Here is a 15,243-nt window from a genome sequence, read left to right on the forward strand (position 1 = left end):
GCCTGTGCTTTGCAAGCAGGTGGGTTCGATCCCTTGACATTTGCATCCTGAGAACAGGATGTTGGACTCTTTTGTTCTTATGGAGCCTCTAGGTCCAGAGGCAGTCTATCTAGATTCCTGGGGTATTTGGCTACTACTCTGAGAACAGGATAGGGACGTGGGTGGCGCTGTGGTTCAAACCACAGAACCCAGGACTTGCCGATCAGAAGGTCGGCGGTTCGAATCCCTGCGACGGGGTGAGCTCCCGTTGCTCGGTCCCTGCTCTTGCCAACCTAGCAGTTCGAAAGCACATCAAAGTGCAAGTAGATAAATAGGTACCACTCTGGCGGGAAGGTAAATGGCATTTCCGTGCGCTGCTCTGGTTCGCCAGAAGCGGCTTAGTCCTGCTGGCCACATGACCCTTTTTCCTTTTACCTCACCTTTAGCAGTTTACAGATAATCATAATTTCTAGCCATTTTTTATCACACTCACTTTTACCATAAAAATCTTCACATTTTATCACTTACAAATAATACTATTATAAAATATACTATCTTCTACTTCTAACCCTACAACCTATATCCACTTCCAGAGCTATTCTAAGATTTAAATATTAATATATTCTTTCAAGTATTCTTTAAACTTCTTCCAATCTTCTTCCACCGTCTCTTCTCTTTGGTCTTGGAGTCTCCCGGTCAGTTCGGCTGTACGCCAGCTCCCTCGGCCAATAAAGCAAGATGAGCGCCGCAACCCCAGAGTTGGCAACGACTGGACCTAATGGTCAGGGGTCCCTTTGCCTTTACTGAGAACGGGGCTGGATGAGTCCCCTTTGGCCGGACCCAGCTGGCTCTTCTCATGTCCTTGCCTTTGCCCCACCCACCCCACCCCTCTTTTGACAACACACATTCCCAATATATCTTCCTAACTCCTGCTTGACCCCTGAAGCGGGGTCTGAGGCAGGTAGGTCAGGTCCCTTAGGGATGCCAGAGGGTGTCTTCCTGCTTCCTCCAGGGATGGCCAGAGGAGTCACTCCCGGTTTTCCCAGGACGGAGGGGAGGCTGGCAAGCTATAAATACCCGCCGCCTGCTTCCACGCTGCTTTCGCAGCTCCCTCCAGCTACCAGCCGGCTGCGTCACTCGGCGAGGGCGAAGGCGCTGCCTTATCGTGCCTCCTCTGTTTGTTTCCCTTTCCATCTTCCTGCTTATTGCATCCTTAGGAATTGTTTCGGAGGCGACAGATTGCCCGCTAAGTGTGGCTGACGGACGTTTCCTGTTTTATCTGGACCCTTTCGGGTTTCTTGTTTCTTGGAAGAGGAAAGAGAGAGAGAGAGAGAGAGAGAGAGAGAGAGAGAGAGAGAGATTCAGCAGGAGAAAAATAAGCGGCTGGCCTTCAGACGGGAAGTGGGCTCTGTAGCGACTTCCTGGAGAGGATGGCAGGGCGAGAATCGGACTGGCGGTGCTGGGAGCCGGAGGTCTCTGCGACCCTTCTAGGCTAGTTAGGTGTTGTCCCGAATTCTTGGAGGAAGAAAAAGTTTCGAGAATGTTGAGAACTGCAGCAAAAGTCTGCCCAGCGCCATGTTTCTAACTTCAGTCCTTCACAAACCTTGTAATAATAATAATAATAATAATAATAATAATAATAATAATAATAATAATAATAAATTTATTGCGCCTATGTGACTGGGTTGTCCCAGCCACCCAGCATGCGAATGGATGGATCCAGATTAATAGTCAGCCTCTGGGTCCATAGAGCCCATCTTTCTCATATACAGACAGACACATGCACACAGATCTGGAACCACAGGTCATCCCCGCATCTGGAGCCAGGGCAGGATCAGGCCCCTGACTCGGCCCAGCTGGTGTTTGTTGCAGTGGAACCTGTGCAGACTGGGGCTCTTCAGAATCAGGCCCCAGACTTGGTTCAGATGATGCCTGAGGCAAAGGATCCGGTGCAGACTGAGTCTCCTCTGGTTCTGAGTCCGAGCCCAAGGATCGAGTTCTGCAGTTTAAACTTTCTGGCTATTAAACCATTGCACAGCGGGAGCCTTGAATCCTGAAAGATTCCCCCAAAGTTGCCCTGCTGAGCACCCACCCTCAACCTTCCCTCTGAGCTTGTACCTCTTCAACCCAGCTTGCAGGGGAGAAGGGAACAGATCCTGTTGCTGCAGGAGTATGCAGGTCACACACGACACCCCCCACTCGGTGCTTGCAGGGAGGTCAGGGAGGAAAGAACAGCCCCCCCCTCCATCACCCAGAATCGCCACCCTCCCCGGATGGTGCTCCCAGAGAATCGCGGAGGGAGGAAGCTCTGCGCTTTGCCAGGCGAGACCCTGCTACGATGGGGGGTGGCAGCAAGGCGTCTGCGCCCGGGTGGCAGCGGTGGGGATGGTCGGCAGGGGACGGATGCGAATTCCTAATTAGCAGAGGCCTTTCCGAAGAAGCTGGGCGACTTCCCCTCCACACCGCAGGCTTCTCCGGTGCTGGGAAAGAGGACCTCAGAGGGCCCATTAATGCGGCAGCCAGCCTTGCGCCAGGCCTCTCGCCCCCGCCTTTTGGGCAGCCGGCAGAACGGGGCTCGGCTGATTACACGGGCCCAGCGCCAGCTTCCTGAAGTTAACGAGACATCCGAAGCAGCAGCAACAGCAGCAGCAGCAGCAGCAGGGCTTTAAATAAACTGTCTCGCAAAGGCGCATTTTTGTGGAGCCAGGGGCCAGCTCCTGCGGACCCTTGCCTCGCTTGGACTTTGGGGCAGCGGCGGGAGAAGGGGCGAGAGGGGGAGGACAGAGCTGTTTGGGTCTGGGGTAGGGCTGGACCAGGGGTCAGCAACCTTTATCAGCCATGGGCCGGTCCGCCGTCCCTCAGACCATTTGGGGTGCCGGACTATACTTTGAAAAAATAAATAAATGAACAGATTCCTATGCCCCACAAATGACCCACAGATGCATTTTAAATAAAAGGATGCATTCTACTCATGTAAAAACACCAGGCAGGCCCCACAAATAACCCAGAGATGCATTTTAAATAAAAGGACACATTCTACTCATGTAAAAACACCAGGAAGGGTGTTCCGGCGGGAAGGTAAACGGCGTTTCCGCACGCTGTTCTGGTTCGCCAGAAGCGGCTTAGTCCTGCTAGCCACATGACCCAGAAGCTGTACGCTGGCTCCCTTGGCCTATAGAGCGAGATGAGCACCACAACGCCAGAGTCGGCCACAACTGGTCAGGGGTCTCTTTACCTTTACCTTTTAAGTCCTGTAATGTACTATGACAACGTTTACCAATGTAATACAGTGGTGCCTCGCAAGACAAAAAGAATCCGTTCCGTGAGTCTCTTCGTCTAGCGGTTTTTTCGTCTTGCGAAGCAAGCCCATTAGCGGATTAGCGGATTAGCGCTATTAGCGTCTTAGCGGATAAGCGGCTTAGCGGCTTAGAAAAAGGGGGGAAAGGGGGAAAAAACCGCAGGAACTCGCATGACATTTTCGTCTTGCGAAGCAAGCCCATAGGGAAATTCGTCTTGCGAAGCACCTCCAAAACGGAAAACCCTTTCGTCTAGTGGGTTTTTCGTCTTGCGAGGCATTCGTCTTGCAGGGCACCACTGTATAAGAATGTTAACAAATAAATAAAATGAAAATTCAAAAAAAAGAAGAAGAAGAAACTTCTCTTCCTCCTTCTGCAGGAAGAAGCATGTGTCTGCCATTCTGGACATCCGCGGTCTGCAGAACCAGACCCACCGGCAGGACATCCTGGCCGCCATAGAGAGTCTGGAGCTGACCGAAGATGGGGAGGTTCCCTGCCTGGACCGGGCCTTCTTCAGCGAGATCCCCACCAGCAAGGCTTTCTGCGTCCGCCTCCAGCTGCGCTGCGTCTCGGTCCTGGGGGTGACCAGACTCTCCCGGCTCCGCCAGATGCCTTGGCGGCGGCAGCAACGACGACAGCAGCACAGGCAGCGGTCCAAAGAGAGCGGGGCAGAGTCGCAGGTGTGAGGACAGGCGCCCCGCCAAACGGTGGACTCCCTCTCTCAGCCACCAGGTTACGGGGCGGGGGCCAGGAGCCTCCCATGGGGGGTGCCTTTTCCACCCCCCAAGAGCCGCCCGCTGCAGGGCTCACACTCCAAACAAGGGCTGCAGCACCCGCTACCTGCAAAAACCAGTTGTATCTGTTGCCTGCATTTTATTCCGCAGCCGAGATTCCACAGATTCTGCCTTTCAAAGTACCTGGGCAGTTGAAGGAAAGGACTCCTCTCCTATTAACTGGGCTGCAGGCTTAAAACTTTAAAACTAAGGTTGCAAATGCAGGGAGGGAGAATTTTATGCATCCGTTAAAGAAGAATCCAGTTCTGACTGGAACGGGGAAAATCGAGCCACTGGTGTATCATGAGAGATGGGCAAAATCATTTATTTAAGTCGTGTTGGGAACCTTTTCCAGGCAGAGGGCCACATTTCTTCTGAATTAACCTCCCAAGGGCCACAGGTGGGCGGTGCCAGAGGTCAAAGTGGGCGGGGCAATGGATGTACATTTTTTACCTATGTATAGTGGGCTCGTTTCTGCGCATGATCCTTACCCTCCCTCGAGAGGCAAACAAGAAACATCATCAGAGTTCCAGGCCAGGTGGAAACTTTCCAGCAGGCCCAGGGAGGGGTGTGGCCTGGAAAATGTTCCGGGGGCCACGTGGAGAGGACTTGGGGGGCCACATTCAGATCCTGACACACACCTACAACGTGAACAGTTCATACGTCGAGGCTCCACTGCATAATTCATTTCCTTATATGGCAAGAGATGTATGGGGGTTACCTGACCCTCCGCTCAAAGTAAGGGGGCACGCCTCCCCTCCCCCCACTTCCGCGACTCAGTTTCTCCCTTGGACCAGGGGGCGGGTGGTTGGCACAGGGCAAAGCGAGGGTTGGATTAAGCGAGGCCTTAAGGGAGTAAGTATACCTGCTCTGGATGTATGTATGTATGTATAAATAAATAAATGCATATTAATTTAATACCACCCTTCCTTTTGCATATTTTGGGGTGGGTGTATGGCTCTAAACCGCCTCCAGCATCTTCAAATGAGGCCTTTCTCTGCTCTTGGGAATTATTGGTATATCTTGGGATACACCAAGGAATTCCTGGCCCGTGTCAGTCGTAGACTCGTACAGCTAGGGAGTTGGAAGGGACCTCCAAAGGTCATCTATTACAACCCCCTGCAATGCAGGAATCTCAGCTAAAGAAGCCCTAACCGATGGCCATCCAATCTCTGCTTTAAAATGTCCTTCCGAGGGAGGCCGTTCCACTGGCAAGCAGCTCTTATCCTCAGAAAATTATTCTTAATAAATTAGTTGGAATCTCCTTCCTCATTTGAATCCAACGGTTTAGGTCCCACCCTCTGGAGCAGCAGAAAAAAAGCTTACCTACAAGGAAGGTTCCACTTGCACTGTGGCTAGAAAGCACCGTTCCCAGAGGTTTTCCACTTGTAATAGGTCCAAGCGATTTCCCCCTTGCCCTGCTCCTTTTCAAGGGCAAACACACTCTTTAGTGACAGATCGGAACAAATGGAGGGGACAACCTGTATTGCTGTTTGCTCCGACTGAGCACTAAAGAGTGATTTCCCCCAGGGACCAGAGGAAGGGTGGAGAAGCCCAAAGAGAGAAAGACTAACCGCCTTCCAAGTCACAAAGGTCTTTCAACTGTTAACAGAGAAATCTGAGGGCTCCCTTGGACAAAAAAACAAGGACCCCAGCCAGGAATACCAGAGCAAAACAGCAGCCAGTAGGCTTGGTCTTGATTGAAGACTGTCGCGACAGGACTCCCACCTGCCACCAGGTGGAACAAGATGGAAGCCCTGAACAAGAGAGAACCCAAACTTTTATTAGCTGCTAATTCCCATGTTACACCCCTCCCAAACTACATCATGGTTACATCATGAAAGGGGAGGATTGGTGGCAGTAATCTGAGCATCCTGGACCCTGCCCCATGGTTCCCCTTGCCCTCCACCAAACACCCATCAAGTGTAACAAAAGAGATATTTACATTTCCCTGTTTCCCAGCCAAGTTAATTCCACCCTTTTGTCTTCATCTGGGTTTGTTATTTCTGGAATGGCTACCTGTCTGGCATTCAGGTATCAGGATGCTGGGGATTATCACTCAGGCAGAGGGGCTGCCAAGGAGCTGAGCTCAGGTGTCTATATGAATTTCTGAAGTTTTCCTATTGAGCCAGTACAGAGATGCATTTATCAGTGAATTCTTACATTTGGTATCGTGCAGCAGAGGCCCTTTGAATAGATAGGAAGAAAATGTGTTGAAGTGTTTTGTGGGGACAAATCACAAAAGTCACAAAAGCGATTGTGCTGGTTTTGGTAGTGGGCTGCATGTGCATGATATCTGCTGGAGGGGCAACCCCCCCCCCAACCTAGACATAAATTCCTGCAACATCTACCTAGTCGCCTGCTGGCAAGATCCGCTCGCCGTAGGTGACTAGGCCAAGCCTGCCTTCAGGAGCTAATAGCTCAGGGCTTGAAAGAACAATCGCATGATGTTCTTCCTAATGTGTCTTGATTGCTTTTTAGAGGAGGGGGAAAGCCCCCCCTTTCCTCCCCGCCTGCCATTAGTCCTTCTCCGGTGAGACTCAGAAAAGCTTCCAGAAAGACCCTTGCCCACCCCAGCCTCCCCCCCCCTTAACGGCTGAGGACGGGGACTCCCCTCCCAACACATCCGCCCCCCCACCTCCCAGACGCAACTGGGCAGGAGCTAACCTGAGGCTGGCTTAATGAGTTTCCCAGCCACACGGCTTAATTGCTCTCACACAGCCTCCTTCCTTTGGGATCTGCTGGATCCCAGCGGCTTCCCCCAGTGATGGAGGGGGCTGGGGCAGGGGGCAGGGCAGCGAGACGGAGTCAGAGTCCGGGACTCAAACCACCCCCCCAGACATTTTGGTGCCTAAGGCAGAAAACATCCTATTCCTTCCTCCTCCAGAGGTGAATCATTAACAACCGAATGGCAGGTTTTAACTGTGCCCCAGAAGCTGTCCGAAGCAGCCCACTTCTCCCTCCTGTCCGACAGCATGGCCCGGGGTAGTAGGGCACCCGAGCCATTGGTGTGACGAAGGTTCGAGGTCAGGCCCAGATTGTAATCAATTTGGAGACGTGGTTTGACGATAGTGTTCTCCCTCCCTGGGTCAGGGGACATAGTGAGTCAAAGGTAGGCTTTGTGTGTTCCTGGAATGGAGGTACAGGGAAGATCTTGGCTGCAAGAGCGCTGAGGGGACTGGTACAAAAGGTCAAGGCCAAGGTGGAGGAAGCAAGACTGCAAGGGGCCAGGGTTTGCTATGGCCAGAGGCTAAGGACACAGAAGAGGAATCGGGCTCAGGTCACATTTAAAGGTGAGCTTTCCCCCTGCGCTTTTGGAAACCGGTTCACGAAGAACTGAATCACAGCCGTTCTCTGAAATTTGCATTGCTCTGAATTTTGCACTGCACACTGTGCTGGCCCCAGGGGTAAGCCGTGAAACGCAGTCCTGGACCGGTCCAGAATCAAAAGGTTCTGCTAGGAGTCAGTCCCACAGGGCCAAGGCAGGAAACCAGGCAGGAAACCAGGCAAGGACAGGTACAGGATCTAGCATACAGCAATGTTAACCTGGGGCGGGGTCCAACAGCCTTCTATCTTTGTCGGGGTAGCGGCCGGTCCTGATCCCCCGGTGACTCACCTCCCTGTCTCGCCCGAAGGTGAGCACTCCTCCTGCGAGTACTCAGGTCTCTGCTTCTCTCAGACCTCAGTCTCTGCAGCTCAGGAGACGTCGTGGGTTACTAGACCCAGAGGCCGCCTCAGCCTCCACTGACTCAACCAGTAGTGGAGCAGCTGTAAGAGATGGCCCAGCTGGAGGCAACGAGGTCATCCCTGCATCTGGAGCCAGGGCAGGCTCAGGCGCCTGACACGGCCCAGCTGGTTGTTATGTACTGAGTTGAATAGGATCCAAAATGCAGCAATCTGATAGGTCCTAGAACAATAGGATGCAAAATGCAGCAGTCTGATTGGTCCTAGAACAATAGGATTCAGAATGCAGCAGTCTGATTGGTCCTAGAACAACGCAGCAGTATGATTGGTCTGCAGGAGCCACCCAGTCCAGCTCCAGATGGAAGTGAATCCACAACCTGATTGGCCTACAGGAGAATTCCGGAATTAGCCAATCACGTGCAGCCCATTGTGTAAATAATGTATATGAAGCAGATACTTTGGGGGGACTTGCATTCCTCCTCATCACTATGAGCTGAATAAAGAGCATGAAATCCACTCTCGACTCTGAGTATATTTCACTGGTGCTTGTTGCAGGGGAACCTGTGCAGACTGGGACTCTTCAAGATCAGGTCCCAGACTTGGTTCAGATGATTCCTGAGGCAAAGGATCCGGTGCAGACTGAGTCTCCTCTGGTTCCGAGTCCCAGGCCATCACACACACCTCCGCTAAAATAGTGCTCACAGAGCGGCACATACAAAGGCAAAGTATGCAATATAAGATGCCCGCAGCAAGAGAAACAGCATGCATCCTATCAAAAATGCACAAATTGCTGTGCAAGAATGTTAGCAAATCCCTGATAAAAGGCTGCCGAATTTTCACAAGGGCCTAAAAAGCACATTGCAAACTGATGTGCAAATGTAGAGGACTGAGCTTCTGATTGGAAAAAGGAGGAATTGAGAGAGCTAGAAAGAGAGAGATTTCCCCTTCCCTAGCCAGAGCTAACTGGGAAAGATGGAGGGCACAAGGAGAAGGGGACAACAGAGGGCGAGATGGTTGGACAGTGTTCTCGAAGCTACCAGCATGAGTTTGACCAAACTGCGGGAGGCAGTGGAAGACAGGAGGACCTGGCATGCTCTGGTCCAGGGGGTCACGAAAAGTCGGACACGACTAATCGACTAAACAACAACAACAACAACAAGTCAGAGCTAAAGGTAAAGGTAAAGGGACCCCTGACAGTTAGGTCCAGTTGTGGCCAACTCTGAGGTTGCAGCGCTCATCTCGCTTTATTGGCCGAGGGAGCCGGCGTACAGCTTCCGGGTCATGTGGCCAGCATGACTAAGCCGCTTCTGGTGAACCAGAGCAGCACACGGAAACGCCGTTGACCTTCCTGCCACAGCGGTACCTATTTATCTACTTGCACTTTGACGTGCTTTCGAACTGCTAGGTTGGCAGGAGCAGGGACCGAGCAACGGGAGCTCACCCGGTCGCGGGGATTCGAACCGCCGACCTTCTGATTGGTAAGTCCTAGGCTCTGTGGTTTAACCCACAGTGCCACCGGCGTCCCCTAGCCAGAGCCAGGACCAAATTAATTCAGGAGGGGACGGTCGAAGAGGAATTGTTTGTTTAAACACACACACACACACACATATATATATTATTTTATTTATTATTATATATATATATATATATATGTATATAAAATATTTATACGAACACACACACACATTGTTTCTTTAAAACGATGAACCCCAAAAGATTACTTGCAGGGGTGCACTCTGCACATGGTCTGAGGTACTATAAAGAATAAAGCATGAGCACAGTAATGAATTCCCTTCTCAAATGGAGTTAATTCCTTCTCTTTTGAGCTGCCAATTTCTGAGGGCAGGGTAAGGCAGGAAGGTCGCCAGGAGGGGACACTCTGTGCAGGCTCAGAGGTGCTCCACTCTGAGTGCCTGCAGCAGAACGTGACTTCCAGATGCAACCAGAGTCTCTCACCTTACATCTCGGCTGACAGGCTTGCGTCCTCTTCAAACTTAGTGCAGCCAACCGGCCAGGGATTTAACAACAAGCCTCCTGTTTTTTACTGCCTGCCAGGGAATCTCCGGAGACAGGAGAACTGTCAAACACCCGCATATTCAAAAGCTGAGCCTGCAACAACATGTTGCAGCATGACACCTTCGCCTCCTAAGAGGAATGCCCCACCTGCTCAGGACTGCGACCAGCCAGCCATCCATGTCTGGATACTAGATCACTTCCACCTCTACGAGTCTAAAAGCCTGTGATGGCCTGGGAATCCGATTCAGAGGCTGAACCGGAGGAATCCCAGCCTGCACAGGAATCCCCGCCTCCAGGGCCGGCTGAACTGGGGCAGGGCCTTGATTCTGAAGTGCCTACACCTGTGCCGGATCCTCAGGAGCAGGAACCAGGTGAATCCACTCTGGCTCCGGAGGTGGTTGAGGACTCAGTGCCTACAGGTGAGTCTCCCCCTGGGCCCAGTAACCCTTCAGCCTCTCCTGAACTGCAGAGGCTCAGGGCAGAGAGGCGAAGGGAACTGGTTTCTCCCAGGAGGAGTGCTCGCCTTAAGGCCAGGAGAGGTGGGTCTCCTGGGGATCGGGACCGCCCCTGGCCTCAGAGAAGATAAAGGCCAGTCAGCCCGGTCCCAGGTTGCGGGAGCAACGTCGTTGATGAGCTGTTTCGGCCAGCACCCAGTCCTGTTCCCCCAGAGTTCCTGTCCTTGCCCGGCTTCCCTCTGTGGACCCCGCTTCGCCCGAGGAGGACTGTCTGCTGACCCTCAACTCAGGTCCTGGACCTCGCCCCACGGTAACCTTCCCCCCCCCCGGACCAGCACAAAGCCTCCCAATACAGGGGTGCCTTCAGATGTCTTCTAAAAGTTGTATAGTTTTTTTATCTCCCCTGACATCTGATGGGAGGGCATTACACAGGGTGGGAGCCACCACCGAGAAGGCCCTCTGTCTGGTTCCCTATAACCTCACTTCTTGCAGTGAGGGAACCACCAGAAGGCCCTCGGAGCTGGACCTCAGCGATGGGGGTGGAGACGCTCCTTCAGGTATACTGGGCCATTGCGGGCTTTAAAGTTCAGCACTAACACTGAATTGTGCTCAGAAACATACTTGGGAGCCAGTGGGCTGATTTTTGGGGTGAGGATAGGTGGTGATGGTGGTTGTTTTAAATCTGTTACAATTTTGCATTTCCCCAAGCATATTCCTGCCAGCTTTTGCTTCTCGGTGGTCCCACGCTGGTGTCAGACCTTGGAACCTGCCTTTGCCGGAAGAAGAAGAAGAAGAAGAAGAAGAAGAAGAAGAAGAAGAAATAATTTTATTTATACCCCACCCTCCCCTGCCAGAGCTGGGCTCTGGGCAGCTAACACCAATAAAATCACAGTAAAAAACATAATAGGGGGAAAAGAGAGGGGGGGAACCAATTTAAAATACAGCTTAAAATGTAATTTAAAATGCAACCTCATTTTAAAGTAGCTGATAAATGATTTCACGACTAAACACTTGGCAGGTTGCCTACAACTGGCTTGGAGGCAGGCTGCTTTGAACCGACTTGGGCCTGTGTTCCTGTGTGCCCTGGCAGTAGCTCAGCGCCAGAAAGGTCCCAGAGATTAATCCCCAGCAACATCTCTAGGTAGGGTGGGGAGAGACGTCTCTGCCTGAAACTGTGGAAAGTCAGGGCTGCCAGCCAGTGCAGAAATTACCGTATTTTTTGCTCCATAAGACACACTTTTTTCTTCCTAAAAAGTAAGGGGAAATGTCTGTGCGTCTTATGGAGTGAATGCGTGGTCCCTGGAGCTGAATTGCCCAGGGGTGAAAAGCAGATCGTGCTTTTTCTTTTTTTTTTAGAAAGAGGGAAGTGGGTGTTGAAACAAAGCCGCTTATCACCAAGCGATCAGGGAGGGAGATAAGGGAGCTAGAGATAAAGGAGGCTGCCTGGGAGGGGGGGAGGTAAAAGCCCATGGATCCTCAGAATTTTTGCATTGGGTCACCCCAAATTCACCATCAGATCACATAGCATGTCCATGGCTACAGCCTGCACCAAAACACACACACACACACACTGTTTCATGGGGCCACAATGGTGCAAAAATGTGGTTACAAAGCACGGATCCACGTGGATTCTCAGGATTTTTGCACTGGGCTATCCCAAACTCACTGTCAAATCACATGTCTGTGGCCACAGTATGAACCACAAAAATCATACATCCACTGTTTCATTCAGAATATTTTTTTTCCTGTTTTCCTCCTCTAAAAACTAGGTGCGTCTTATGGTTAGGTGCATCTTATGGAGCGCAAAATACAGTACTTAGCTGCATGGACCAGTGGTCTGACTCAGTATAAATCAGCATCCTCTGTTCCTACAGGGCTGCAGCAGTCCGGACACGACATCCATTGGCACACCGCCTATGTCTCAGTTTCTCAGGGACGTTTTTCGGATCCAGCTCAGAAAGACAACCCCCCCCCCAGCCTCCTCTCCGATGGCCCCGTCAGGGGATATCCCACCGCCAGCACAGCATCCCCTATCAATCCCTCTCGTGTCCTGACCTGTCCAGAAGTAAACACAGGCGGGAAAAGGCCGGACCATTTATCCTGCAAGATGTAAACTCTCTTGATGGATGAAGAATAGCTGCGGCCGTGGCCAGGGCCCTCCTGCCAACGCAGACGCCTCCAGGGACCACTTGGCGGTCTGCTTGTGTTAGGAAACTTAACACTTGTCCTCGGTGACATTTCCTAGAACAGTCCTCCTCCTCTCCCCCCCCAACCCCCGGCAGCCATCCCCTCCGTCAAAAACAAAACAAACACCCTGAGAAAAATGTCTGTGCCGGGATATATTCTGCGCTCTCAAACCCACAATTCTGGGCGACCAGAAAAAGCTTGCCTCCCTCTCCCGTGACACTAGAATTCGTGGGCTGAATGCCAGACAAATAGTGGTACCTCGGGATAAATAGTACCTTGGGTTAAGAACTTTGCTTCAGGATGAGAACAGAAATCGTGCAGCAGCGGCATGGCAGCAGCGGGAGGCCCCATTAGCTAATGTGGTGCTTCAGGTTAAGAACAGCTTCAGGTTAAGAACGGACCTCCAGAACGAATTAAGTACTTAACCCGAGGTACCACTGTAAAAGAAAGCCGTTCATGTAGCACATGGTTGAACTATGGAACTCCCTTCCACAGGAGGTTGTGATGATGTAAACAAAATTTCCCCCTTTCCCCTAATAATAATAATAATAATAATTTATTATTTGTACCCCGCCCATATTGGGTGCCCTGCTCGGCATAGTTCATAGCTTCTCTAAGTTATTCAAGCCCCTTCGCAACGGCAAGGCAGTAATCCATGATCACTGCAGATGGTGACAGCAGCCACGAGATTAAAAGACACCTGCTTCTTGGGAGAAAAGCAATGATAAACCTAGACAGCATCTTAAAAAGTAGAGACATCACCTTGCCAACAAAGGTCTGTATAGTTAAAGCTCTGGTTTTCCCAGTAGTGATGTATGGAAGTGAGAGCTGGACCATAAAGAAGGCTGATCGCCGAAAAATGGATGCTTTTGAATTCTGGTGCTGGAGGAGACTCTTGAGAGTCCCATGGACTGCAAGAAGATCCAACCTCTCCATTCTGAAGGAAATCAGCCCTGAGTGCTCACTGGAAGGACAGATCCTGAAGCTGAGGCTCCAATACTTTGGCCACCTCATGGGAAGAGAAGACTCCCGGGAAAGGACCCTGATGTTGGGAAAGATGGAGGGCACAAGGAGAAGGGGACGACAGAGGACGAGATGGTTGGATAGTGTTCTCGAAGCTACCAGCATGAGTTTGACCAAACTGTGGGAGGCAGTGCAAGACAAAAGTGCCAGCTCTCACTTCCATACATCACTACTGGGAAAACCAGAGCTTTAACTATACGGACCTTTGTTGGCAAGGTGATGTCTCTGCTTTTTAAGATGCTGTCTAGTCCATAGCAATTGTTGTTATACAATTCCATTCACCATATAAATGGGTTTATGAAGCATTTCTGTACCCTTCTGCTGCGCTGAAGAAGAATTCCACGAAACAGTGGGTATATCCAGAATCACTCTTCATGGCAGCATTGGACATCATAAAACAAAGCTTTACGGCTTGTTTTCACCAGATAAGACCCACTGCTTCTTTCAGAGATTTGCATAGCCCACAAAGACTTCCAGAGACCTATAAGACATATTTATTTGGTTCTACGTTTTCAAGAGAATCCACCAAGAGTGCATATTTTGTGACTTTCAGAGATTTAGAAGCTTTCTGTTTATTTGGTTTTGCAGAGAGTGCATATTTCATATATTTCATATTGTTCAATGTTCTATATAGATTATATAGAGTATATTGACATCGCATTGTTGTACTTGGTCATCGTGTTGCCTTTGGATATTACTGGGCTTCCCATGATGGGCAGCTGGTTGACCACTGCGAGAACAGGGCGCCAGACTAGATGGGCTCTCATTGCATTCTTGCAGAAACTACGGGAGGAGCAGATTGAGGTTTGCTTATGTTTTTATACAGCTATACAGCACTTGCTCGTCAAACCAACCCACCCCGAATCTGTTTACGAAAAAGATAAAGCAATAAGCTCCACAGTAAAAACAACCCTTTGAATCATTTGAAAGATAAAAATCAGGTTTGTGGTGCTGTAAACGCTCCTCCACCCTTCCTGTAGCATCTCCTCGTTTCTTTCTTATTTGCAAAAAAAGTCTGATTATTTTGAGAAGCGGGGGAGCTTTTTACACAAAGGAAGGGGGTGCTCAGCCAACTTCCATTAAAACAACCTGGATTTTTACGTGGCCTGCTAATCCCACCGGAGAACAGCAAATATCCAGTGGAAGGGAGTTCCGCAGGCCGTGCCCATTGGAATAGAACGAGCAGTTCTGTCCTGAGCTGCTTGTCTCTTAGCTATTGAGTAGATGGCCAGGTCTAAAGGAAGGGCAGGATGGGGGGGAAGAGAACCAGCCCCACAAACGAATCATTTCCAACTTGTGGAAGGGGGAGGGGTCTGCTTTGAAACAGTGTCCAGCCCCAGTGAGGAAGAAAGTGGCCTCTATTATTAGCTGCCCCACAGATGGCCTGGCCAGCTTCCCCCACCCCACCCCACCACCGGTCAGGAGGCTGCCAGAGAAACCAGCCCGACTAGAATGAGGTGGCAAGGGAAGAAATAAATCTAGCGATAGCGTCAGACCTGGAGGTCGGTTAGGCCTTGGAGGGGGGGCGCCTGGCAGCCCTCCTTGGTGGGGAGACGCTTGGCACAAGGGGTCAGGGCGCTGTGGGTCATAGGGCAGCAGCCTAAGGGAAGGAAGTGCCCCGCCTTCTGCTGCCCCCCTTTTCCAACTGCCCTCCTGCACGTATTCCCCCTGGACGGAGCACCAGAGGCGAGGGGGTGAGGGGGGGTCAGAGGGATGTTTGCAAATCCCTGATAAAAGGCTGCCGAATTTTCACAAGGGCCTAAAAAGCACATTGCAAAAGGCGAAAGATTTATACGATCTGAGGTGAAACCAGAGTATTATTTAAAAAAA

At 51.0% G+C, this 15,243-nt stretch overlaps 1 protein-coding gene across 2 annotated transcripts in view; it reads left to right on the plus strand.

Moving 5' to 3' along the window:
- EXOC3L2 (exocyst complex component 3 like 2) overlaps positions 1–4,966 on the plus strand; it is a 55,438-nt gene extending 50,472 nt beyond the window's left edge. For both annotated transcript variants that reach the window (XM_079985363.1, XM_079985364.1), the window contains exon 12: positions 3,655–4,966. In XM_079985363.1, the coding sequence (XP_079841489.1) occupies positions 3,655–3,961 (307 nt within the window). In that variant the 3' untranslated portion in view covers positions 3,962–4,966. The remainder of the gene's footprint in view (positions 1–3,654) is intronic.
- Positions 4,967–15,243: the final 10,277 nt, after the last annotated feature.

Source organism: Podarcis cretensis (assembly GCF_951804945.1).
Source record: "Podarcis cretensis genome assembly, chromosome: 8".
Taxonomy (NCBI): domain Eukaryota; kingdom Metazoa; phylum Chordata; class Lepidosauria; order Squamata; family Lacertidae; genus Podarcis; species Podarcis cretensis.